This window comes from Geospiza fortis, unplaced genomic scaffold (genome assembly GCF_000277835.1).
Source record: "Geospiza fortis unplaced genomic scaffold, GeoFor_1.0 scaffold145, whole genome shotgun sequence".
Lineage (NCBI taxonomy): Eukaryota > Metazoa > Chordata > Aves > Passeriformes > Thraupidae > Geospiza > Geospiza fortis.
Window position 1 is genome coordinate 2,950,326 of NW_005054362.1, and position 25,545 is coordinate 2,975,870.

At 50.6% G+C, this 25,545-nt stretch overlaps 3 protein-coding genes across 4 annotated transcripts in view; 2 read left to right on the top strand and 1 right to left on the bottom strand.

Moving 5' to 3' along the window:
• The window catches only part of SETD1B (SET domain containing 1B, histone lysine methyltransferase), a 52,247-nt gene extending 34,364 nt beyond the window's left edge, over positions 1-17,883 (top strand). The window contains 12 exon segments of the mRNA XM_031059440.1: positions 1-478; positions 3,045-3,215; positions 4,086-4,173; positions 4,972-5,189; positions 5,440-5,566; positions 6,245-6,709; positions 8,487-10,040; positions 11,320-11,486; positions 11,726-11,857; positions 11,959-12,078; positions 12,433-12,570; positions 13,280-17,883. The exon segment at positions 1-478 is cut by the window's left edge and continues 58 nt beyond it. Coding sequence (XP_030915300.1) covers positions 1-478; positions 3,045-3,215; positions 4,086-4,173; positions 4,972-5,189; positions 5,440-5,566; positions 6,245-6,709; positions 8,487-10,040; positions 11,320-11,486; positions 11,726-11,857; positions 11,959-12,078; positions 12,433-12,570; positions 13,280-13,453 — 3,832 coding nt within the window. The 3' untranslated portion in view covers positions 13,454-17,883.
• Positions 17,884-19,124: 1,241 nt separating this feature from the next.
• HPD (4-hydroxyphenylpyruvate dioxygenase) lies at positions 19,125-25,439 on the bottom strand. Of its 2 annotated transcripts, none has more exons than XM_005424024.2 (14): positions 24,532-24,562; positions 24,285-24,311; positions 23,488-23,550; positions 22,567-22,671; positions 22,403-22,445; positions 22,229-22,311; positions 22,032-22,121; positions 21,832-21,935; positions 21,593-21,670; positions 21,276-21,438; positions 20,883-20,954; positions 20,082-20,204; positions 19,833-19,949; positions 19,125-19,751 (listed from the first exon to the last, which is right to left on the bottom strand). In XM_005424024.2, the coding sequence occupies exons 1-14, from the start codon at positions 24,532-24,534 to the stop codon at positions 19,641-19,643; spliced, it is 1,182 nt and encodes a 393-aa protein (XP_005424081.1). In that variant the 5' UTR covers positions 24,535-24,562; the 3' UTR covers positions 19,125-19,640. The 2 variants fall into 2 exon arrangements, with proteins under 2 accessions (XP_005424081.1, XP_030915369.1); XM_031059509.1 differs by lacking the exon at positions 24,532-24,562 and adding an exon at positions 25,389-25,439 and having other exon boundaries at positions 19,144-19,751.
• A 50-nt stretch (positions 25,440-25,489) lies between these two features.
• The window catches only part of PSMD9 (proteasome 26S subunit, non-ATPase 9), a 3,708-nt gene continuing 3,652 nt past the window's right edge, over positions 25,490-25,545 (top strand). Inside the window, exon 1 of the mRNA XM_031059441.1 lies at positions 25,490-25,543. Coding sequence (XP_030915301.1) covers positions 25,490-25,543 — 54 coding nt within the window. The remainder of the gene's footprint in view (positions 25,544-25,545) is intronic.

Sequence of the window (25,545 nt, forward strand, 5' to 3'; positions counted from 1 at the left end):
CCCGCCCCACATCCTGCCCCCGCTGCCCCCCTTCCACCCCGGCATGTTCCCAGTCATGCAGGTGGATATGATCAGCGTCCTGGGCAACCAGTGGGGCGGCATGCCCATGTCCTTCCAGATGCAAACTCAGATGCTGAGCCGCATGATGCAGGCGCAGAACACGTACCAGTACCCGCCCTTCATGACGGGCCGGATGCAGTTTGTGAATCTCCCTCCCTACCGCCCCTTCTCCATGGGAGCCGCTCTTGCCCGCGGGCAGCAGTGGCCGCCTCTGCCCAAGTTTGACCCCTCAGTTCCACCCCCGGGCTATGAGCCCAAGAAGGAAGATCCCCACAAAGCCACGGTGGATGGAGTTCTCCTGGTCATAGTGAAGGAGCTGAAGGCCATCATGAAAAGGGACCTGAATCGCAAGATGGTCGAAGTGGTGGCATTCCGGGCGTTTGATGATTGGTGGGACAAGAAGGAGCGTCTGGCAAAAGTGAGTTTTCACATGTTGTGTCCTGGGTCCTGGGGAGAGCTGTTCTTAGTGCTTGTGGCCAGTGTGTGTGGGGTCAGCAGGGGTCTGGAGCTGACTTTAAAAAACCCAAACCCCTAAATTTTCATGCGCAAGAGGAAGATGAAGTTCAGCTCCAAAAAATTAAGGTCAGATACAAGAGGAATGTTGGAAACCACCAAGCCTCTGTCTTGTGTTCCCCACTTTGTGCAGTGAGATTTGTGGGTATTTCCAGTTCTGCCCCCTCCCCAGTGCATGTACAAGGCAGCAGTTAACTCAAAAGCTGAACATTGGCCAAATACACTGAGAGTTCCAGGGATTAGTTGAGAAAACAGCTTTGCATGAATCCTCTGATCCTTTTCTCACCCAATTTGAAGTGTACCTCAGCCAGCAAACTGTGATTTAATGTGTGGTGAATTTGTCACTACCCAAAAAACCTAACACTACAGAAAGGTTAATGCAAGCCTCAAAATTACCATTGCAGTGAATTACTGTAAAAATAACAAAACAAACCACAACCTGCAGGTAGGTCTGTTTCAGATGTCAGTTTTCAGAGCAGTGTCCTCACCACCTGTTTTTGTAAACCAGTTGTGTGTTAACTCTGGTGCCTGGGAGAGCTCTTTGGCTTTCTGGAGGGGTTGGTAATGCTGCTGCTTAGCAGCTGTTTTGTGACAGTGTAATTCACTGTGGCTTAGAGCTGGCTGCCGTGACGCGCAGCAGAAACCCCGTCCCTTCCTCCTGCCTAATGCTCAGAGCTTTTCTCCTGCCAGCAAGCGTGTGCTGACAGTCTTGGAGGAGGCCCATGAGTTTCCAGGGCAATGAAGGAAACAGATCCAGCAAATAGTTGCAAAAACAGCGACTTAAACACTCAAGAAATTGTTTTAAACCAGACATTTGTGGTGAAGGAGCAGAAGCAAGTTGAGGCAGATCTTCAGGCTCTCTGACATCCCAAGTGATGGCTGGATTTGGGGTGTTCTTCCCTCACCTGGGGTTTATAAGCCATTTTGGGAAGGGAAGCTGACTGTACCACAGCAGCTCACCACAGTCCTTACCACAGGTTATGTTGGATGTGAGCAGTGTAATTGAAAATGTGAAATTGCTGCATGGAAAACCACGTGTGCTTTCTGTCCAGGAACAGAGATGCCAGAACCCTTTCTGCCCCAGGGCATGTGCTACTGTTGTGTGCAGAAAAACCTCATAGATTTCAGAGCTTTCTGCTAGGACTGGGCACCCCTGGCATTGGGGTGGGACAGGATTCCTTCTCAGGCACAAGTTGCCTGGTTTTGCAGACAACAAAATACGAATATTCAGCTTAAACTGAATATTTAACTGTACCTTCCCATTGCTGGTGTCTGTGTGTGTGTGAGGGGGGGGTTACTGGGCTCCTTGGTGGCAGCTGGAGGTCAGTTCCTCATGTGCTCTGCCATCACACTGTTCCATCAAAGGCAGCTGACTGACTGATTGATTGATTGATTGATTCCAGCTCTGGCAGCTGAGTAACTTCCAAGAGGCATCATGCCCTAGGAAAAGGGTGGGAAGGCTCAAGGATAAATCTGGTGTCCTGGGTCAGGCAGGGTGGAAAATGTGAGGGGTGAAAGCTGTGAAAGGAGCACATTGCTGGGGAAGGCAGCACATTCCATGGACCTTTCCTGCCTGAGCTAGGGGAAGGCTTTTCTTTGTTCCCAGATCTCGTGGTGGGTTTAGGTTTGAAAGCCTGAGCAAGATGCATTAAGCAGAGTGCCAGGAGTAACCAGGCATCCTGGCCACAGAGTGCTGCTGCTTGGATTCCCTGCCTGATACTCCCATTAGTCTTGTCCCTAATTAGCAGGAGAGCTGAGTTTGTGCTGCCTCTGGTGATTACAGCCCCCTTCAGCCTGTGAGCTCTGTTAGGATGTGCAGGAGAAACTGTTTGGGGTGTTGTGCCCTGGGCTGATGCAGGTGAGTGTCACCTCCAGTGCCCCTGCCTTGGGCAGAACGCGATGTGCCACCATGTGTGACATTCTCCTGGCTTGTCCACCTCTCCACAGCTGCAGATGTCTGAATTCCTGCTCTTGCTTCACACCTCAGCTCTGGTGAAAAAGGATTTGTTGAGGCTGTGTGTCTATTTTGGAGACCCTTTGGTGTTTTGCCTAAATATTTTTGCCGCTCCCAGGACTGGAGCCTTCTGGCAGGTTTTGTGGACTGGGGCTCTGGTTGCTAAGGAAACACTGGGTTGTGTGTGATTTTTGATGCACTATATTTGGCCTTGCACTCAACAGAAGGAAGGTATTCCCAACTGGAAGGTCTGGAGTTGCTTTCAGTTATGTGGGTTAGCAAGAGAAGGTAGATAACACATTGTTGGGCTGACTTGCCTAAAGCACGCTCCAGTTATTTGTGTTATTCTGTGCAGCTCTTGTTCCTTTCAGGTGTGGGGCACCTTCAGATGCCCTCAAAGAAACTGATGCCTGGGCAGGGCAGTGATATTTCCCAAACCTCAACTGTTTAAATGGTTTCCAGACTTTGTGTCCTTCCCAGGAAACTTCCCCTCTCAAATGTGCCTTCTCTGTTGCAGGCATCTCTCACTCCAGTGAAGTCTGGAGGAGAAGTGGAGGAAAAACCAAAGCCAAAGGATCGAATGGCCTCTTGTCTCCTGGAGAACTGGAACAAAGGAGAAGGGCTGGGCTACGAGGCCATCGGCTTGGGCATCGGCTTACGAGGGGCTATCCGCCTGCCATCCTTCAAGGTGAAAACAAAAACTCTTCCTTGTGCTGCCATCCCCCAGAGGAGCCTTAGGAGGACAGACCTCGCTAGGTTTGTGCCCCAGAGCCCTCAGGCTGTTCATCCTGCTCTCTGTTCACTCAAGGGGTTGCTTCTGACCCCCAGGACCAGAGCAAGGACCCTCTGTTCCCTTTTCATCCTCCCCTTGTGTGAATTGGCTGTAGAGGATCTCCCTGTCTTTAGGACACAGCATTTCAGCATGTCCATAAAAATACATGCATGCTCATGGTGCTTTACACAGTTACTGTTCCGTTTGGAATCTCTGATGGTTTGGCAGCTGAGTCTCACCTGAAGTTTGCTTAAACTCTGTCTCCTCAGAAGCGCAGAGTATCCATTTTGAAAAGCATTTACATTAAAAATTAAAAGTATCTTAAGCGAAGTTTGGGGTAGGTGAGTGTAGAAAGCTTCCTTGAAATTAGGATTTTTGAATGCACTGAAGGTGCAAGTAAAAGGTTTGGGACAAGAGATTCTCCAGTCTCTATTTAGAGTAAAACTTGCTTTGAGGTTCTTTAAGATGCCCTGGGCTTAGGCTCTCTTTGTGTTCTACTACAATCTCAGACACATGGATTTGTCAAGAGTTTTCTCTGTCATCCCCAAAGTACCTGGTGATGACATGCACCATGCTGGTACCCAGGGTGTTTTCATGCAAATTGAAGGGGTAGAGTTTCATTCAGAGTGAAATTCTGTTTGCAAGCAAATAAAGAGATCAAGAGCTGGGAAGTGGCCCTTGGTTTCTGCTGTGACCACAGCAAAGTAAAGAAGTGGCAATTTGCTTAAGAAGTTGATTTCTGCTGTTTCTAAACTTTCAGAAATGCTAATTGTGTCTTTTGTTCAGGTGAAAAGAAAGGAACCACCTGAAGCTGCCTCAGCGGGAGATCAGAAGAGAATCCGGCCTTCTACTTCTGTGGATGATGAAGATGAAGGTTTGCAAAGTGCATTTGTTTGAAACTCAGGAGCAGATGCAAACCCCACCAAGCTGAATCCTTTAAACTTCACAGCAGTGTGCTCACTTACAGTTAAACACAGAGTCAAGGATCTGAGCCAAACCCTGCTTCTCACAGAGCTCTGATCAGCTGGGCCATGGCCCCTCTGGGTTCAATTATCTGAAATTCACTGGTGGGAAGTTTAAGACCCACATTTTAAGAATAACTCATAACCTATTTTAGCGGTGCTGGGCCCCAGCAGAAGGAGCTCAGATGGGTTCATGGGCTCTTTGGAGTGTGCTCACAGCTCCCTAGGATGTGGTAGGAGGAAGCACGTAACAGTTTGCTCTGCATTTGATTTGAAAAGGAAACCAAAGTTATTTGCCAGAAAAATCTGTTTGAAAATATCTTAACATTATTTCCTATAACCAGGGAAGAGTAAAGAGGAGACAAAGCTTTGAATTCCCTTTGTTTTGCACGTGAGTTCATGTAGAAATTGGTTCAGATTAACAAGTGGTTTTGAAGCCAAAAAATGAAACAAAAAACCATTAAATTCAAGTTGCCTGTCCTGACTTCACTCATGCTGTGTCTCTTGTCAGCTTTGACCACCCACATTTTGCTGATGTCACATTTCACTGTGACATCAGCAAGTCCCTGTAGGCCTGGGGACCCTCACACCACACGGGCACGTTGCTCCTAACTTCCAACTTCCCAAAGAAGAAGTTTCCCTTATGTAGTTAAGTCTTTCTGTCCTTTCCAAGGTATTTGATGGTAATTTCTGTTGCTTTTGCTCCTCAGAGTCGGAGAGGGACAGGGATGCTTCTGATACAACATCTGACCTGTCAAAGAAGGACGCAGAGTCTGTGGGGCTGCGACGGCGACCAGCAAGGCCATTGGAGCTCGACAGCGAGGGAGAGGAGGGAGATGAGACATCAGGGTAAGAGGAAGAGTCCTCCTCAGAGAAGGAAGAGGAGCAGGAAGAAGAGGGAGGCTTGGTGAAAGCAGCACCTGGCAAGGTATGTTGGTGTGAGGCTGCAGTTTCAGTGCTGTCTGCCATTAAAAGGGGGGCCTGGTAATGCCAAGTGCCAAAGGTCCCTTTTCTGGGAGATGAGTGCTCCTGGTGGGGTCTGTCTGTCCTTACAGAGCTCTGTCAGGTCACTCCCTCTTCAGGTTCTCTGACAGCCTCCCTGAGAGTCCCTGGTGGTTACTGCACTGACAGCCAGGTCACAGGCTCACTGTTCATTTTTGGTAATCTTTCTTGCAAAGGAGGAAGAGGAGGATGAGGAGGATGAAGATGATGAGGATGAAGATGACGAAGACGAGGATGAAGATGATGAGGAGGAGACAGGCATAGACACAAGTGACAAGGAGGAGGAGCAGGACTCCGAGGAGGGTAAGGAGCTGCAGTGGAAGCAGCAAGTGTCACCTTTGGGTCAGCTGTGGTCTCCCTTCTGCCTTTGTGAGCTGATTTTGTTGCTTGTGTACCTCCTTTCACTGGGCAGTTTTACACAATATAATGCAGAGAGATATTTTTAATTAATACCTGTGAGGTTTCCATGATCCCTCAGTCAGTGGGTCCTTTTTGAGCCCTCCAGTCCCTACCTGATCTCAGCCCAACCCAGCCACAGGGGCACTGGTCTCAAGCCCAGCTAAATGTGTGCTTATTTTGAGAAACAGGAGTGGCTGGGGGAGAAGGGACCAGATTTCTGAAAAGGGTAAATTGGCTGCTAATAACTCTGTCCTATCAATCAGTTCCTGCTCTGGCAGGTGGTAGTTTCCACTTTTTAAGGCCATGTGTAAAGGCAGCAGAAAATCTTAGTAAAAGATACAATACACCAAGAGACCCAGGTGGGAGGTGCCAGGCAGCACTACCCCTCCCATGTTGTATGGTGATTGTTGCAAGGGACAGGATTTATAAATCTCTGCAAAAATAAGTGAATTGGGAGGCCACTCCTTCAAAGCCACCTGCTGCTGGTGCTGCTGTTTCCACACTTTTACAGGGGAAGGGATATTTGCCCCTGATTGATTATTAAAGGCAGAAAGCAGAACTAATGGCAGTTTGTTCTTGCAGATGTAGCAAGTCCCTCGTCTTCCAAGGCTGAAGCTGAATCATCTGATGAGAGTGAGGACTCCTCTGAATTCGAGTCAAGTTCAGACTCAGATGATGAAGATGAGGAGGATGATGATGATGATGAAGAGGAGGAGGAAGAAGAGGAGGAAGAGGTGGCTGAAGATCAAGGCAGAGAAGCCATGGTTGCTGAGCCAGAGCAGGAACCTGCTGGTCATGAGCTTCCTGATGATGAGAGGGAGACTATTTTGGACCTGTATCCTGTGGATGACTACATGGATGCAACAGGCCTGGGACTTGCTGAGCCAGCTTTGGCAGTGAAAGATGAAGGCAGTGAAGAAATCAAGGCAGGGGATAGTGAGTGTGGCCAAGTCCTTGGGGCTTCTGTTGCTGCTGAAACTCTGAAACATTTGGTTTTGGAAAGAGACCAGGAGACAAAGCTTGCACTCTCTCCCATCTGTAGGCCAGGTATGCCCTTCCATGTGCTTTGGCATTTTGTTATGTTTCCAAGTAAATTTTCTCCCAGTATCCAATATGGGTTTGTATTTCCCTTGTTCTTTCTTCTTCCAGTCTTGGCTCTAGGCTAGGGATTATCTGTACAGTGAAAGAGGTCTGTGCTGAACTTTCCTTCCTAGTAAGGAGCTTTACATGAGCCATCTGCTACTAAAAATACTGTGGTTACTGTATCCAGAATCTTATCCTGGGCCAGTTTAGTTGGAGTCCTAGAGGAACTCAACAGTTGTCATCATCTGAGGGTGACTGATCGGGTGGTGTGGTGGCTGAAGCTCAAGATAGAAAAGCCATGGCTGCTAAAACAGAACAGGAATGTCACTCCTGGCTCATTTTGGTTTTAATATCAAAGCAGGATGTGACAGGGAAGCTGCATGGGGCAGGTGAGTGGAGTCTCAGAGTTCTCTATGGTTCCCAATATTATTTGTGGGTGGTTTTGTCACCTGCTCCTTTTAAATGAGTGATACTCAGTAGTTTCCTGGAAGAAGGAAATTGTCTTCAATCAATACAGAGTTGTACTTGAACCAAGGAAATTGGAAACTTTTTACTAGAACAGGAGTGAGATCATAAAGCTTGAGTGATTTGGCAACTGGGGGAAATCTAAAGGTTAAAATTGGAGCCAACAGGGAGGGCAGATCTGGTGGGGCCTGCTGTGAAGCTTTGGGCAGCTCTGGTGTCTGAGGACTGGGCAGGGTTTTGCCACTTGGAGAGCTGGAAATCCAGTCCCTGCACAGGGTGTCACTCCTTGGCTGCTGCAAAATCTGAGAGTCACAAAGAGGTAAAATGTTAGACTGGGCAGGGCAAAGAGGAACTGGTTTTGCATGAATCCTTTCTAGAGCAGGTCAGTGTGCTGAAAGAACATAAATTTGGAGACACCTGTATTTGAGCAATTTGACATGTGTAAGGAGCTTTCCAGGTAAGCTGTAGGAACAAACTCAAACTGCAGCATTGTTCTTGAGCAACCCAGCTCATACAGGAGTTGCAAGACTCAGACCCTTCTCCAGCAGCCCTGGTTTGTTCAGCACAAATGGGGAATGCCTCCCTTCCCACTCTAGGCCTTTTCACCTCCTTTCGTTCTCCCCCTTGAAAATGTTATTTTGAGCTGCCTAACAAGATTCACCGTTGATTCCTTTTGGACCTGGCCCTAAGTGGGTAAATAAACTCCAGACAAATGAGGCTGCTGCAGGGAGAGCAGCATATAAATTGCCTCATTGATACCATGTGAGTGTGTCCTCATCCATTACAAGGGCTTCCCGTTTGCTTCATGAGTTGTTCAGGAGTGTTCAGCCATTCCCTTCACCATTCCCTCCTTGGAGAGCTGAGGATGCTCCTTGGCCTGCAATTTAGTTTAGTTCCCACATTAGAAAAGGTGATAGCTCTGGGCTCTGACAGCTCTCCTCCAAAGTCCTCACCCCACAATCCACTCATTCCTTTAATGTCTGTACAGAAGGTTGTCAGGGCTTTTGAAAGCAGAGAAACCTTCGTTCTGGTCTGTGTCGTAGTTAATCCTCAAATTAATAGTGTGGGTTTTTTATGATCCATTAGGAAAGTGTCTGGTAGTGTCTAATTACTCTACACTCTGTGCCTCCAAAATGTAAAGCACTGGAGTTTTAAAGCCTCCCAGTGGAATTGAGCTGTATTTTAATTGTGGCATCTTAAACATGTCTTTACTAGCAAGTGGCAAGTAACCAAGTGGAGGCAAAGCTCCTGATTCTCCTCTCTGTTCCCCTTTCAGAGGAAGAGCCCGAACCCACTCCCATGCTGGAGCCAGAGGTACAGGAAGGTCCAAAGCCTGAATCTCAAGATGAGGAGGCGTCTCTCTGTATCTCTGCTCCAGGAGGAGTCTTTGGAGAACCTCTGCCCAGCAAAAGCAGCTTCTTTGGCAAGTCTGAGGAGAGCAGCTTGGAAGGCCGAGTCAAAGCCAAGCCGCCGTCGGCAGCGGAGGAGGAGGAGCGGCTGCCGCGCACACCGGGGCGGGAGGTGCTGATCCACTCGGACACTGAGACTGTCCTGCTGCCAGCCCACAAGGTGCCATCCTCCATGCTTCCCTTGCCATCCACTCCCGGCAAGGAAGAGTCTTTAGTCCCTCCAGAAAAGTTCCCTGAACAATTAATGGTGACCAAAACATCCGTGGAAGAGGAGATTCCCAGGACTCCTGGGCGGGACATTTTGGCCAAGTCTTCACATCCCCTCACGAAGTCGCAGAGCACGGACACTGTTCCAGCCACGCCAGGAAGTGATGCTCCCCTTACAGGAAGCAGCTTGACCCTCAGTTCCCCTCAAGTCCCAGGGAGCCCCTTTTCCTACCCATCCCAATCCCCTGGCATTAATAGTGGCATTCCTCGGACTCCTGGGAGAGATTTCAATTTCACGCCTACTTTCCCAGAGGCTGGTGCTACCATTCCTTGCCTTCTGCCTGGCAAGAAACAGTCAGAGGATGAGCTAGAAGAGAAAACCTTTAAAGAGCCTCTTGGTGCTTCCCTTACGATCAGCATGAACAGTGTTCCTTCCCCTATCCCCTTTGCCAGCCCCCCACAGGCAGATTTCCACATGGACATGGCTTTGCCACCTGATGAGCCAATACCTGTAGCAGCCCTGCCGTGCATGCATGGAGATGGAAGAATGCCCATCGAGGAATGCAAGGCAGAAGTAAAACCTGGTTTGCTCTCCCCAGAAGTACCCCCTGGGGCTTCTATTCTTCCTCCCCCACCACCACCTTCTGTTCTTCCCAAAAGGAGGCCGGGTCGGCCGAGGCGGTCCCCACCTTCTGTCCTGTCGCTGGATGTGTACTCGGGCAAAACCATAGAACCTCCTCCCATGCCAGTGGCCTTGGTGGAAGGTGCTGTGGGCAAAGAGCTGCTGAGTGGGCATCCTGATGCCTACTATGGACTGAAAGACCCTGAAGCCATCACCCTGGACTTCAGGAATGACAGTTTCCACGAGAAAATAGCAGCTGAGACAGTTGCAGAGAAGCTGCCATTCAAGGAACTGGAGAACCAGTGGAACGAAGACTTCAAGGAAGAGGAGGCTCACGCGAAGCCCAAGCGCCAGTGGCGGAGGCAGAAGAAATCCGAGGAGCTGCCAGTGATCCCTTCCCCCGAGTATTCCCCGCCCCAGCCGCAGTTCAGGCCGCGCTCCGAGTTTGAGGAGATGACAATTCTGTACGACATCTGGAACGGAGGCATTGACGAGGAGGACATCAAGTTCATGTGCATCACATACGACCGCTTGTTACAGCAGGACAACGGTATGGACTGGCTCAATGACACCCTCTGGGTTTTCCATCCTTATATCCTTTCTCAGGGTGTTGGCAGCACGTGTGAGATGCACGAGAGGTTGGTGGGACAAGCAGTTGCTTACAGGGATGGAGATTGCTTGGATGAGCAGGGAATTTTAAACTCTTTCATTCTCTGAAGGTGCAATACAAAAATACTGCAGAAGTGGCTGCTCTTGCTGCATGTTCAGTCTGGAAGTGCAGGGATAGTCTGTAGGCACCTCTTCTGGGGAGGTTTCCTTCCTAGTTTGAGAAGCTTCTGTCTGCATGTAACCAGACTTCTTTTCCAGCTTTCCTGTGGAATTTCTAGTCTGCACATACAGAGCTTTCACTTGGAGCTAAAACTTGCTGTAAAAATAATCTCACCATCTGTGCCCAAAACAATGAGTGAGTGGTTCTAGCAGCTTGAAGTTGCTTTGAGGTTGAAATACTGATAAAATCAGAGCTTTCTGAGTGGCACATCAGGGCTCTATGTGTGTGCAGCCACCAGTGGTGTTCTCCAGAGCAGAGCCTAAAAGACTGTTGTAAAAACCTCAGAACTCTCCAGTCCTTTTTTCAGGAAAGATGTCCAGGTTTATGTGTTGAAGAAGACAAACACACCACCTTGTGTGTTGCTAGAGATTGTGTGAAGTTCAGATGTCTTCATCCCTTTCTTCCTGCAAGACAGGATAGCAAAATCAAAAAAGCCCAAACACCTAAAACAGTCAGTGATAACTAACAAAACCCATGGTGAAAATAAAGGATTATATCGTAGCAACAAAAATTACGCTCACTTTTTATGTCACTTCCAAATCACCTTGAGTTCATCCTGTGTCACCCTGCATGACAAGTGTGAAAGTACCTGCAGGCTCACCTGCTTTGCAGCCAGCCCTCAGCACTCTGGTTTTGAGGCCGTCACCTCTTGGTTTTATGGTCCCTCTGCTTCAGTTTTCTGGTATCAAGGATAAATTTTTCTCTCACAGGAAGCATTTTTGGGTCAGTCTCGATTGTTGTAGCTTTCATGGCTGTGTTTGTGGGGTGAGCTGGCAGCAGTACAGCTCCACTGTCTTTCCAGGAGCCAAAGCCCTGAAGGTGCCTTCAAACCTGAAGGTTTTGTCATGTGTGTCTGAAGGAGCTGATTTCCCAAGGCTACTGAGGGCAGCACCTCTCCAAGGCATCTCTGTAGTAATGTTATTTTTTGCAACCCCACAAAACCTTCCTAATTTTCCAGGCTCCTGGTCTTAGCTCCATGCAACTGTAGCAAGTTTAGTCTGATATCCACCTCTGGCTGTGTTTCTCCTTAACCTCTTGCCACCTACCAGCTTTTCTACCCCCAAGAAGAAGAAGCGGGATGACGGCATGCGGGAGCACGTGACGGGCTGCGCACGAAGCGAAGGCTATTACAAAATTGATAAGAAGGACAAACTCAAATACCTCAACAATAGCCGAGCTTTTGCAGAGGAGCCTCCAGCTGACACACAGGTGAGGAATCCAGCTGTGAATGGGATTTGGTTTGGCACTGTCACACACAGTGGGTGCTTCCTGCCTTTTGGCAGGGAGGGAGAGGGAGCTGTTGTGTGTCCTTATTGTCCTGGGGATGTGTGGGAAGTGCTAATGTTTGATGTCAGGTGTTCTGTGGTGATGTGCTGTAGCACAAGGGGCTGCTCACAGGGAGCCTGCAGGGTGTTGGGTCAGCTTTGATCACCCATTTGTCCTCTCAGGGTATGAGCATCCCTGCCCAACCTCACGCTTCCACCCGGGCTGGTTCCGAGAGGCGATCAGAGCAGCGCAGGCTCCTCTCCTCCTTCACTGGTAGCTGTGACAGTGACCTGCTCAAGTTCAACCAGCTCAAGGTAGATACCCACTGCTGCAGATCCTGGACCCAGAGACATCCTTTCCCATTCTGTGCTGTGGCTAACTCAGGGTTGGGTTTTGGGGTGTTTTCTTCATGCAGTTCCGGAAGAAAAAACTAAAATTCTGCAAGAGCCACATTCACGACTGGGGCCTTTTTGCTATGGAGCCCATTGCAGCTGATGAGATGGTGATAGAGTACGTGGGGCAGAACATCAGGCAGGTAAGCTGTGGCTGAAATCTGAGCAAAAACCAGCCCTGGATAAAATCCTTGAGTATGACAGCAAGGGTTGGAGTCCTGGGGGGGTGGTGTCAGCTCTGTGGGCTGGGCACAGGTTGGCATGGTTTGGAGGTACAAGGGTGGGAATTCCAACAATCTGTGGAAACTGAGCACTCAGGAGAAGCCTCCTTAAGAAGCCCACCCTGAACTTCTGTGTTTCCAGTGAGGTGTGTGCTCTCTTGGGGTGATGGGGATGGTGTAAAGCCCCATTGCCTGGCACAAGCAGAGCTCAGGGGAGCCTTGTGCTGCTGAGGTGGCTGCTCACAGGTGGCCTGAGCCTGCCTGGGCTTTCTGCAGGTCATTGCTGACATGCGTGAGAAGCGATACGAGGACGAGGGCATTGGCAGCAGTTACATGTTCAGAGTCGACCACGACACCATCATCGATGCCACCAAGTGTGGGAACTTCGCCAGGTTCATCAATCACAGCTGCAATGTGAGTATCTGTTCTGGCCTGTCCTTGTTCCCTGGCAGCTGACAAACCTGGGGAAGCCCAGCCAGCCCTGCTTGGGGTGCTCAGAAGTGGCAGGAGGTCGCAGGGTTGTGATTAAATGTTAATGAGCCACAGCAGATCAGAGCAGGGTCTAAAGGAGTGTAAAGAGGTTGGAGAGACCTGAGGAATGAAACAATGCAGGGAGACTGAGTATGCTCAAGAGCCCTTCTGGCTGTCTTGGGGGACCCTGATGGACACTGAGCAAGCAAATCTAACAAATATTTCCTTAGAACAGCAAATTTCAGCTTTGGGAAATTCAGCTCCTTCTAGTGTCCACATGGGAAAATAATCCCTGCTGTTTCCCCCTCTGCTCTGTGCTGCAGTCTGCACTCAGACTTGCCTGTCTGACCAAACTGTTCAGCATTGAGCTTCTCTTAACCTGGGACAAAACTGATGGAGCATCATCCAGGCTCTTTTGCTCCACAAATGACCAGAATGTGGATATTTTGGAGCAGCACAAGGAGGGCTGCTCTGTTTTCTGGCTTCACACCTCCCTGCCTAGGCTTGCCCTAAGTCCAGGCTCTGAAAGTATGGTTGGGGTGTCTTGGGAAAGGACTGCCCTGTTTTATTTTAGCTTGAAATAATTGTGTGGAGGCTGGGAAGCCCTGGCACTCTGGAACCTGCATCCTCACCTGTTCTGTCACCCTTGCAGCCAAATTGTTATGCTAAAGTGATCACGGTGGAGTCTCAAAAGAAGATCGTTATCTACTCCAAGCAGCACATCAATGTGAACGAGGAAATTACCTACGACTACAAGTTTCCAATTGAGGATGTAAAAATCCCGTGTCTCTGTGGCTCTGAGAACTGCAGGGGAACCCTGAACTGAACTCAAGGTTTCTCATCACACTTGCACCTTCGGCCATGTCAAAACTGTGGTAACCAGGTGTGGTTGCACTTTGCCAAAAAAAAGAGGAAAAAAAAACCTACAGAAAAAAAGGAAGAAAAAAAATTTAAAAGCAAAAAAATACTTACCAAAAAAAAAAAGAGGAAAAAGAGAAGAAAATCAAGCAAGTTTCGCACTTCTGCCAGGATCATGAGTGAAAGCAAAAAGCGCACATGCTTACGAGGACTGTTCATGTTTCAGGTGCTTTTTCCTTTTCAGATCCAACACGCACACAAAAAGGTGGCTACCTTTTGTGGCATGGTCTATCCAAACACTAGCTTCTCTGTTCAGTCCCTGAAGTAATGCTCCATAATGGGATAATGGTACCTTTTTTTTTTTTTTAATTGTTGTTATAAGCCTTCATCGTTTCATAAATGCTGCTACCTTTTTCTCATCAGTTTTCGTTGGTTGAAAAAGACATTCAACGTTTAAATGTGAAGCAGAGACTGAAAATGCCATATAGGGTTTGTTGGGAGCTTGATTGGCTGAAATTGCACAGATTTCTCAGAGTAAGCTGTAAATAAATGTAAGGTTGATGTTACAGAGCAAGCCAGAGGCTTGAGGGTGTGTGAGTGAGTGTGTGCTTGGGGGTGTGTGTGTGTGGAGATGTGTCCACAGTGGGACTAGAGCTGAACTGTCCTGCCTTTTCCTTAGGGATGAGCCTGAACAAGGCCCCTCAGCCAGACCCCAGGGCAGAGTCAGGTCAGCCAGACCTCATCTCCCCTCCTTGGGCTCCCCTCTCCTTTGCCATGGCATGCTGGTCCATGGGGGATCAAAACCTCTGCAGCTGCACGTGAGAAACCCTTGGGTACTTCAGTCACTAGGGAGAGGTGGAGTCAGCTGTGGCCTTTGGGGATGCCCATTCCTTGGGGATGGGCTTGTCTTGCTTGCAGAAGAGGCTGAACATTAAGTGGACAGCTCAGCCCCTGTTGATGCTGTAGAAATCCTGCCCGGCTTGCAAGCAAAGACTACAGCCCAAGTTTGTAGCAGGACTTTCTTCCTGTGGGTGGGAATCAGGCTGATGTGTGACTTGTATTCATTTTTTCTCACTTTCATCTGCATTTCCCTGCCCTTCCAGTGTTTTACATGGAGTATTTGCTCTGTCCTTGGATGTGGGAGATGCCTCCTGTGATAGGAGCAAGCTGTGCCCTGCTGCTCTCCTCCCTCTGTTACTCAGTAACTTGGCCAGGGGTGGTCCTGTCCCTCCAGAGAATCATGGTAGAAGTGTCCCTGAAAGCAATCCTGTCCCCCCCACCTATAGCATGGAAATGAATTGCTTCTCTGAATTTGGAAGGCGTGTTTTAAAATGATTTCTCAATATATTCTGTCCTTGTAGATGTGCTGAGGTGAAGGTTGCAGTTCTTCCAGAGGTTCCATTTAAAAATGGGACCAAACACCAAAAAAATAATTCTTTGGATGAGATCTGGAAATGTTACACCACCGTTCAGGTATAGACAGGATCGGTTTTTCAATTTGCATTGAATTTCTCCTGCTTTGAAAGTAGAGATTAGTTGTACTAAACCCTTTTTAATTGGCTTGTAAGGAGAAGTTGCAATGTCATTCTGAAATGGGAAGATTATCTGCATAACTAAACGCCTTCTCCCCACAGAGCAAATTGCACAGCTGTGTTCTTGTATTCTTTCCAAACCTCCACAGAGGTGACAATCTTGCAAAAGAGGTGCAAAAGAGGTTCCTGGAAGTTTTTTCAGCTGTTCCATGGAATTGCTAGGCCTGCAGTGCAGCGTGGAGCTTGTAATGTAGGTTACACCTCTGCCTCTGAATTTCTCCTCCAGGCAAAAGGCCTGAGGGAGCAGGAACACACAGACTGCTCCAAGCTGCCTTAATACCACCTGTGTTCCTGTCTGAGGGCGAGCAAATTGTCTCTGAGATTGCACAGCCCATGGTCCATCTCTGCTTTTGTTTCAGTTCTGTTTTGTTTCTCCTCCTTCTTCCTAAATCTCTCCAGCCCCTGGGTGTTGGTGACCCAGAACCTAAAATCATGAGAAGCACAAGTTTCTGTCACTGAATGTTGGTTGGAACTGCAGTGATGGCATTTGGGAGTTTACCCAGCTGCTCAGTTTAGTTGTTATTTTTTGAGTGAAATTCAATGTGTTGGTTGGCATCTCCTCAGCTTGGCCTTTGACTTGCAAGGCTTTGGAAATGCACAGAAGTTTCCCGTGTGTCAGAACTGAAGCCCCTGTCCTTGGCCTTCTCCCTCTCTGCTCCATCAAACCCGTGCATGAATGGTGGACTTGTGGGGGTGAGGACACCCCAGATGGCCCAGCCCTGTGTTCCCAGCACATCTCTGTGCTCTGGGTGGGATCAGCCCCTGCAGTTTGCCTTAGCCCTTGGTGAGGAAGGTGGGGAGGAAGGTCCCTGTCACCTTCAGGTCCTTCACCCTGTGTTCTAGGAGCACCAAGAGATTTGGGTGCCAAAGACCATGAGCACCTAAATCACTTGGGTACTTCTGAAACTGCCTGTAATTCATCCCCTTTTAGGATCCCAGACAAACAATGTGAGTTTTTAGAAGAGCTGATCTCTCAGTACTTCCCCAGGAAGGAACAGAGCTGTTGAAGCCACAGCACTTTTGAAAAATCATGTTAGTCTGGTCTCAAAGCCAAACCTGAGACTTCTCTTTTTTCCCCATAAATCTTGGCTTGCAGAGTCCTACCTGGGAGATATTTTGTCTTGCACTGGGAAGCTGCCTGACCCCAAACAAATCATTTTATGGTGAGGACTCCCAGGCCTGGTGCAGTGATTTCTGTGGGTGCCCTGTCCCTGCCAGGGGAGCCCTGCAGCCACAGATGGGGGTGGGAGAGACCTCAGACCCTTTGCCTGGATGGGGTGAGAGGAGGGCAGGAGCTGTGGTTGCTGTGGTTCCATTCAGCACAGGCACCCCTGGGAACAGTGACAGGGACAAGGGGAGCCTCAGCAGCACGTGCTGCTTACAGGGACTGCAAGCACTGAAAAACCCATCCCCACATTTATTGTCACTTCAATTTGAGCCCAAGACAAGAAAAGAGAGAGACATTTTCAGTGCTCCCTGCAAAATTCCATCTCTCTGGGAGGAATGAGCCAAGAGAACAGAGCAAAATGATGGAAATAGAATTTCAGCCTTTGGTTTGCAGCTGTGGGAGTTCAGGTGTAGGTGCCTCTGTGCTGGCATCCACAGGATCTGGGGGGCTGGAGGGGATGGGGCTCATCCTGCAGTTATTTATATTGTACAGAGCAGCTTATTTCTACAAGGAAAGAAAAAACAACCATCATTTTAAAACTCCAACAAATACAGTAGTTTCAGTTCTGGTTTTTGTGACCTTTTTCAGGGATCATTTCAGTGCATTTCTGTACAAAATAAAAATTTAAGGAAAAAAAAGGATTTTGAAGTATAAAAAATGCATTTTCTGTACATAGGCGAACTCAAGAATCTTCTCTTCAAACACCGTTTCTTGTAGAAACATGTTGAAATTTTTTTGCTGATTTCTTTGTACTTCAAGAGCATGTAAATAGTTTATTAAAAGTGACTATTGTAATTTGGAGTTCTTTTTAAACAGATTCCAGCTCTAAATCATGTCAAGATGGGGAGGAAGAAGGACTGAGTATAGCAAAGGAGCTGGTGGCATTTACAGCTTGTGTCAAGCTTTGTATAATGTAAATTCTGTATAAATATGGGTTTTTTTGTCAAATAAATAGATGCAATTAGAAGCATTAAGAAACTGAAGACAAAAAATTGCCAAGTCAAGGCTTCTTCTTTCCCCCCTCCCTCAGTCTGAAACCTTATGTGCAAAATCTATTTATTTCAAGCGAGGAAATGTGTACAGTCTAATAGACACCCTAAAATGTATTTAAGCAAATTAGCAACTGGATTTTTTCAGTTTAATATTTGTTTTGTTTTTATGAGTTTCCTCAGTTGCCACTGTAGGATTTGTCCAAGTGAAAACACATCAAGAAGGACACTCTAAAACAATGGGGCGGTTTTGAAGCAAAGTGGAACACCCAGCTCCCAATTCTTGCAGTTTTCTGGTTTTAATTCCCAGCGTGGAAATCAAGGGCCTCCTTTAAAAGTAGGCAGGTCAAATTGTTTGCAATAAATTAATTTTTTTTTCTTAAGTTCCTTTAAAAAAAACAACTCAGCTTTGAAGATTTAGGATTTCTGCTTTTTCTTTGGTTAAGCAAATTTATAAATTTAGGGATGTTTTGTGCATATAGAATCTGTCACCAGTATGTATCTTGTTTTGAAGAAAGTGTTTTTGTTGTGGATGTGTCATGCTGTATATATTTGTTCATATTTTTGTGAATTGAATACTATGTACCATTGTATTATAGTAACTTTTATAAAGCAAACCATAAATATACTGACTTTTCTTACAGAAAAATTATGTTGTGCTTAATATATTACCTGGGAGCTGTGAGAGCTCAAGGAGGCAGATGCAGAACAAGAACAGTGTGAAGAACAGATTTTCAGCAAAGTTTACTGAAAATATTAATTCTGGTGAGCAGGAAATGAATTTAAGCAGCATTATATTGCATGAAAGAAATATGTGAGTGACTCTAATCTATAAACTTTGTCTCAGTATTAACAATCTTGAGAGCCCTGGAGAGCTGAAGCAGAGCTCTCCTGACAGTGAACCAGGAGTCCCAAACATGTCCAACCTCTGCTCCTCCTTCTCCCCTGGATTGCTCTGATTTCATATCCTTTTCTTTCTTTATTTATTTTTAACTTTATGGAGGCAAAAGCCCTTAACTGCCAGGTGAGGGGTCAGTGATGTGTGAGGCTGTTGTGGCCAGAGGCTCTTTGCTTTCTTTCTTTTTAAATCACTTTATTCAAATTGTTGGACTTGGATGGTTCTTGTGGGTCCCTTCCAGGATATTCTGTGATTGTTTGAAATCTGGATTAGTTCTGCTCCCTGGGACCCAGAGAAGGGGCAGCTGCTCAGGTTTGGCCCATGTACCCCCCCACACAATGGGATCTGCTGCTGGGGGGGTCAGGGTGGCCTCTCTGAGCTTTTATTCAAAAAGAAATACCTGGAGCAGGGACAAGGGGAATGGCTGATGGAGGAGGAGGTGGAAGAGACAGGACAGAGGCTGGAGGTGACTTCCCAGCTCAGGTGAGCAGAGGACAGGGCTGCAGGAGAGCCCCACCTGGGGGGCTCAGCCAGGAGGGGCTGGGATGGGGCTGGGGGTCACAGGAGCCCATCCTGAGCTGAGGGCTTGGGCTGCTCAGGATCTCAGAGCTCCCCTGCTGGGAAAAAGGGAACAGGGGGGCTGTGGAAGGGGCTGTGCAGCACCCCAGGCTGTCCTTCAGCAGCTGGGACAGGGAGTGCTGGGGCTGCAGCCCCTGGGAACACAGGGACTCCCCAGGCACTCAGGCCAGGTCAGAAAAGGGATTTATTGCTTTGGGGAGGAATTCCCCGTGCAAAGGACAACACCCAGAGGGGACTTTGCACATGCAGCCAGGATCTGAGCCAAGGAATTGCTGCCAATGCCAGCAATTACTGCTGGAAACATGGGAGAAACCCCAGCCCATCATTAATGCAGGAATTTACAGGTATTAGAGCAAGACTCTGTTGCCTTGGGAAGGCTGAAATATGTAAATACAATTAATTCTCATTCCAGAGTGTTGGAGCTACCCTAAAACCATGTTTATTCTCAGCAAATTCAAATTGAAGATTGAGTCTAAAAGCAATTAAACCAAAATCTTACAAAAGGAGATGTGCAGAGAGGAAAACGCCTCCGTGCTTTCGCAGCTTCCCGTGCAGCTAAAATTAAAACTTTGGATAGACTACATTGGAGCACTCCCAGTTGTTTCTTCTGTCTTCCTCTGTAGCTGCATGTCTTTGGCACATGCCTTAAACCTGCCCTTTGTTAAGAATTCCATGGTTTGGATCAGATTAAGCTGCTTTTGGAGAGTGTGTTTGCTATTTCCCACACCCCATCTCCCAGGAGGTCATGGAAGGGCAGTGCCAGGGCTGGGCTGGCAGAGGTGTTGGGTCCTTTTGCATTGTCCAGCTTGGCAGTGGCTTCCCCGGCTTTGTGGCACTCCGGTCTGGGCTATTTACCAAAACACGGGATGTTTCCCAGTCCATTTGGGATTCAGCTCCTTGGGGATGAGGGTGGCACTTCCTGCCATCCCCTACATCCTCTTGGTCTCCCCGTTGGGCTCCAGCACAGTCAGGTTTCCTCTGGCATCCTGATCCATTTCGATGGCTTCAAACAGAGACTTGAAGTTCCCGGCGCCGAAGCCCTGCAGGGGTGGCACCGTTAGGGACCTGGGCTTGGCCCTGAGGGCTCCTGGCCAGGACCAGAGGGAGAGCCTCACACCAACCTGGTGGTTGTGCCTCTGGATCACCTCCAGAAAGACCGTGGGTCTGTCTTGAACTGGTTTGGTGAAGATCTGGAGCAAGTAGCCTTTTTCATCAAAATCCACCAGGATTTTCAGCTCCTGGAGAAAAGAAATGAGGCGACAGCTCGAAGACCCACAGAGGAGCAGGTGGGGCTCTCTGTGTCACTCCCATCCCTGCAGGGCACTGTGGGGAGCTGCTCCAGCCCTGGGCAGCCTTTCCCCCCGACTCACCGCCAGCTTGTCAATGTTCTCCTTCACTTTGATTTTGGCTGTTTTGAGCCTCTCCCGCAGCACCTGGTAGTAGCTGGAGGGCACATCCATGAACTGCATGCCCCTCTGCTTCAGGTTGGTGATCTGCAAGGCAGGGGAGACCCAGCAGGGCTCAGCCTGGGAGGGGTTTGTTCCAGGAGCATTTCCTGGCATGGGCAGTGTCAGGACAGAGATGCTTTCCCATGGTGTTGGCCAACCTCAGGCACGAGAACCTGCCTCATCATTTCACTTTGGCACCAGGAATGGGCAGGCCCAAGGTGTCCTCCCCAGGCACTGCAGGGAGCTGTGCAAGGATCATTTGTCCTGCTCTGACCTGATACTTCTGGAGGCCCTTTGGTCTGGAGAGGAGCCCAAACCTGGGTGCTCAACCCAAACTTGCCCCTGCCCCAGTTGAAGGTGGGTGATAGGCTGTGGGGCTCAGCCTGGCAGCCTGGGCTCTGTGTGTCCCACCAGGCACCCTGCAAGGACAAAGGTGCCACCAAGGGCCCTGCAGACCCCAACTGCTTTAAGCTGGAGGGACAGGCAGCTCACAGGTGCAGCAGGTTCCTTTGACTCCCTAGGCAGTTAATGCTGGTTGTAAAACAACCACAGCACAAAGGCCACTGGCTCTGTGTCCTTGTACCCTGACAGGGTCATGGTGCACCCTGTGATGAGCACCTGCCCAGAGCCAGGGCAGGAGGTCCCGGGGTAGGGGATCCCAGGGCAGGGAAGGTCCCAGGGCAGGGAAGGTCCCAGGGCAGGGGGTCCCAGGGCTGCACTCACCGCTGAGATGATGTCGGGGGTGTTCAGTGCGATGTGCTGGACTCCGGCCCCTCCGTAGTAATCAATGTATTCCTACAGGGAAAAGATGTCACCATGGTAGTGACAGCACAGCTACAGCTGTGAAGGGATGGGTGTGGGCTTAAAAATATGCAGGCAAGATCAGCCCAGGGGCACCATGGAATGGCAAAGACACTGTTGATGAGATTAGAGCTGCCCAGCAGCTCCCCTGGGGTTTGTTAGGCCCAAGCAGAGCCAGGATTTCTTTCTAGCAGCCACTTCAGCACAGCAGGTCTGCTCTGGCTCCACATCACTGACCCTTGGTCCTTGCTCCTTCACTAAGGTCCCCCTGGGAGTGGAGGCAGCCACATGGATCAACCGCCAGCATCCACTCACCTGAATCTGGGATTTCTTCTTGCCAGGGGCTGGCTCGTTGATGGGCATCTTGATGGTCTCCTCGTAGTTGGTGACCACGATGGAGCGCAGGGCGCTGAACTCGGTGTGCAGCTGCTTGTCATCCACTGACCAGAAGCGGTGGAAGAGCAGGTTCTTCTGGTACCTGCCCAGGTCACCGGGGGCACAGTCAAGCCCTTGCTCCATCCCCACAGTAATGGAGCTGTGCTCTGGCTTCATCAGCCCTGGCAGAAGTGGTGGGACCAGCAGAGCTGTGCTGCTGCTCCATCCCACCCCCCACCAGCTCTCCCCACCCTTACCAGTCCGCCACTGGGACCATCTGGAGGTCAGGCTGGTTCCCCACAACGTGATCAACAAAGCTGAGCTTGGCACTTGGTCTGTGGGGGGAGACAAGGAAGGTCTCAGCCAGGCTCAGGGGTACCTCACAGTCTGGGGGGCTCCAGGGCAAGGCAGTGGGCACCTGTCCAGCTCCTCGGTGGGATATCCCACCAGAACACGATGGCAAAGAGCCAGGCAGGAGCCTCTGGAAAGTACTCACAGCTTGGGCAGCAGGGGGTCCTTGAAGAGGGGTGGGTGGTACCCAGGGAGGAACAGGCCCTTGTAGTTGAGCTTCTCTATCAAGGTGTGCGTGGTGTCACCGTACTGTGAGGGGGGAAAGTGGTTGTGCTGTGGCTTTGTTTCTGCAGGGGCCTCCCAGGTGCAGCCAGCTCCATGGCCCCGCCCTGCCCTGCCACTCACCGTCTGGATCACTGCGAATTTCACCTTCCCAAATTTGTCCTGCTCCACCCACGGCTCCTTCACCACCACAGCACCACGCTCCTTGGCTTTCTGGGCAGAAGGAGAGAGATCCCGTCCTGCCACAGCTCCCCCAGGTCCTCCTGCCTCCCCTCACCGTTTTGGGGGGCTGTGTGGGAGGGGGTGGAGGGGCTGCCCACCTGCACGATGAAGTCACAGTCCTCCACTTCGAAGGCGATGTCCTTCACCCCGTCCCCGTGCTTCACCAGGTGCTCCCCCATCTCTGCCCCGAGCAGGAACAGCCACAGGCATGAGCAGATCTGCTTTGTTCTGCCACAGCCACTTCCCACTCCATCCCCCCCAGTGACACCTACCCTCATTCCCTGGGTTCAGAGCGGAGGAGAAAACAAACACGATCTGCCGAGGAAGAGGAGGAGAGGTGAGGATGGAGCCACAGGTGATGGTTTGCATGGTGGGTCTGGCACCACATCACCTTTCCCTGCCCTGGCAGTGGCACCTCTGTCAGGGGCTCCCTTACCTTGTCCTGCTTGATGACATGTGACACCACCTCCCTGCTGCCGGTCTCCAGCCCCCGGTAGGCCAGCTCCTCGAAGCCCAGCTTGTTGCAGTAGTAGGATGCAGCCTGTGGGCAGGGAAGAGTCCCTCTGCTTGAAGCTGTGGTGCTGGTGGCCCACAGGCCATGGAGAACAGCCACCATGGCAGGTGCAAGTCACACTTGCCCTGTGAGTGTGAGAACAGGCAGCAGCTTCTCTGCCGCCTCCAGCAGCCCAGGGGGAACAGGCAGAGGCAAGAAACGGCCGGGATTGAGGAAAAAGCCCAGATCAGTGGGAAGTGCTGCCTCCAGAACTTTCTGTGAGGGCTGCCAAGGAGCAGGAGACATTTCTGGGTGTCTCCTGTTCTGTGAGGTTGGGTGAAAAGCAGCTCAGGTGTGGAGCACAGGGGTGTTTAAGTTGCCCGGGGCACGGGATGGAGATCAGCTGCCATAAGCCCATGCAGCTCAGCAGGTTGGTGGCCACAGCTGAGCCCGGCCACATCCTCTGGTTCATGTCCCATGTCCCACCCCCAGGAGCCGCCCCTCGCCTTGCGCAAGGGCCACCAAGGCCACCAAGGGCCACTGGTGCCAGGTCAGGGCTGGGCTTTGGGACAGGGCTCAGCCCGCCTGCAGAGCCCAGCCTGCCCAGCGTGGGAGGTGTCCCCTGGCTCTGGTGTCACCTGGCTCTGCTGTCCCCTGGCACTGGTGTCCCCTGGCACTGGTGTCACCTGGCACTGCTGTCCCCTGGCTCTGGTGTCACCTGGCTCTGCTGTCCCCTGGCACTGGTGTCCCCTGGCACTGGTGTCACCTGGCACTGCTGTCCCCTGGCTCTGGTGTCACCTGGCTCTGCTGTCCCCTGGCATGGCTGTCCCCTTACACGTGTGCCTGGTGGCTGCAGCCTCTCACCTGCTTGGCATTGCCGACCCAGAAGGTGATGGAGTGGAAATGGATGAAGCGGCCTCGTTGGGGCTAAAAGGAAAGGAAAACGGGGCTTAAAGCTGCTGCTGCTGCATTTCCTGCATCACTGCTCGGCTCTGAAGCAGGGGGAAGCAGCAGCTGGGACCCTGAAAATGCATCTCCTGCAAATGCATCTGAATTAACTGGGTGGAACAGCCCCCAGATGATGATTTTCCAAAGTGCTTTACAGTCAAGCCCCACAGGATCCTGCACTGCAGGTTGGAAGGTACAAAGCACTGATTCACCTTTGCCCACAGCCACAGTTTCAGTTCTCCCAGTGCTCCCCACAAGTGGCCATCCCAGCGAGCTGCCCACCTGCAAACCTCACCGTGTTAAAGATTAATTCTTCCACAAAAGCTCTTACACAAGCACCAGTGCCAGGACAGATCCCCCTTCGCTCCGTTCCCCACCACTGCCCAACCTGGCACAGGCCACCCAGCACTGGAAACACTTTAAAAGTGAAAAAGGAGGCAAAGAATGCAGCATTTGGAAATAAATGTTGCATGGAATGAGGATTCAGCTTAAGGCTTGACTTCACTGGGAAATATCCATCATCTCCTGTTTGTCACTCTCCTCCCAAACCAGAAATTCCAATGGTTAATACTAATTTACAATGAGGATCTTGTGTGGCCCAGAGCAGTTTTACTTCTGATTTCAACAGGTAATCAAGGAATTGACATAATCTGCAGGAACATGACTGATGTTTCACACCAGGCAGAGGGGCAGGACAGGGACACAGCTCTTACCTTTTCTCCTTTGTCTGTGTAGGACGTCTGAAAGAGAATGAGAAAAGAGAGACATTAGCAGGACAGGCAGGCACAGCAGCCCCCAGGGAGCTGAATCCAAAGGTCAGGCTGTGAGGAGCAGCCCTGCTGTGCCCCGTCCAGATTTTTTCACTGGAAAATCCGAATTCAAGCAGAGCTTAAATCTCCCAAAGCGCCCCGTGCCATGGAGCCCCCGATGTCTGAATTAATTCCCGTCTGCTGCCCTCACCATTTTTGTGACCTGGCGATGTGATGGAAGCAAAGAGAGCCTGAGAACGAGACGCTTTCAATATAACGGGACGGGGAGGCTCCTCCTCGGCCCCACCTTCTCCCACCACCAACCCAGGGATGGTGTGGGCTGGGAGCTGCCCAGAGCGGGGGTGGGGGGTGGCTGTCACCGGGGCCGTGTCACGGGTCCCTGCAGCCCTGGCGGGGGCACCGAGGGTGGGAGCGCAGCACGTGAGGCTCTGCGGAGGGTGGGGACCCTGCTGACCCCGCAGCCAAACCCCTGCCCGTGTGTGTCACCGGTCACCGGGGGGTGACGCAATTTGGGCAGCACGTCCCCCGGCCCGCCCGCTGCCCCTGGGGACATTCACCCCTCCCTGGGGACATGTCATCCTGGGCAGCGCTGAGCCAGGACAGCCTGCAGAGCCCGGCTGGGTGTGCGCTGGTGTCCGGGCACGGTGCCACCTCCAGCCCCGGTGAGCCCAGCGCTGCAGGGACCCCAAAATGTGGGACAGCAGGAGGAGGGGACAAGAGATGGCTCTGCCGGGGAGGCACCAGCGCACAAACTCCACCTGGCTGGGAGCGGTGCGAAGCTGCAGGCACCAGCAAGGCCAGAGCACAGGGGGCTTGGGTGGTGCCAGTGGCACCGAGGACAGGGGTGGGGGTCTCGTGGTGGGGCTGTCCCCGGCTGTCACATTGCCTGGGACATGGATGCCACACTCGGCAAATGTGCTGGGCCACAGACTGGAGAGGGGCCAGCAGCAGGGACAGGGACATAACATCGTACACCACGGCTGTGTCACCCAGTGATGGTGACACCGCTGTGCTACTACATGTCACCATCAAAGCAGCGTAACTCACCGGTGATGACACTGCTGTGCCCCCACGTGTCACCATCAGAGCCGCCCCATGGCACCACCACTCGGTGTGACCCAGCGACGGTGACACCGCTGTGCCCCCCCATGCCAGCGCCACAGCGGTGTGCCGCAGTGGCAGTGACGCGGCTGTGCCACCCCGT

Bases quoted from the DNA above. Each gene is read 5' to 3' on its own strand.
- HPD (XM_031059509.1), bottom strand. From the start codon at position 25,424: ATGGTGACACGTGGGGGCACAGCAGTGTCATCACCG. The intron at 24,312-25,388 runs GTGAGTTACGCT...ATTCTCTTTCAG, and splicing joins GCACAGCAGTGTCATCACCG to ACGTCCTACACAGACAAAGG. The intron at 21,671-21,831 runs GTGAGTACTTTC...CTCCCCCCACAG, and splicing joins GACCCCCTGCTGCCCAAGCT to ACCAAGTGCCAAGCTCAGCT.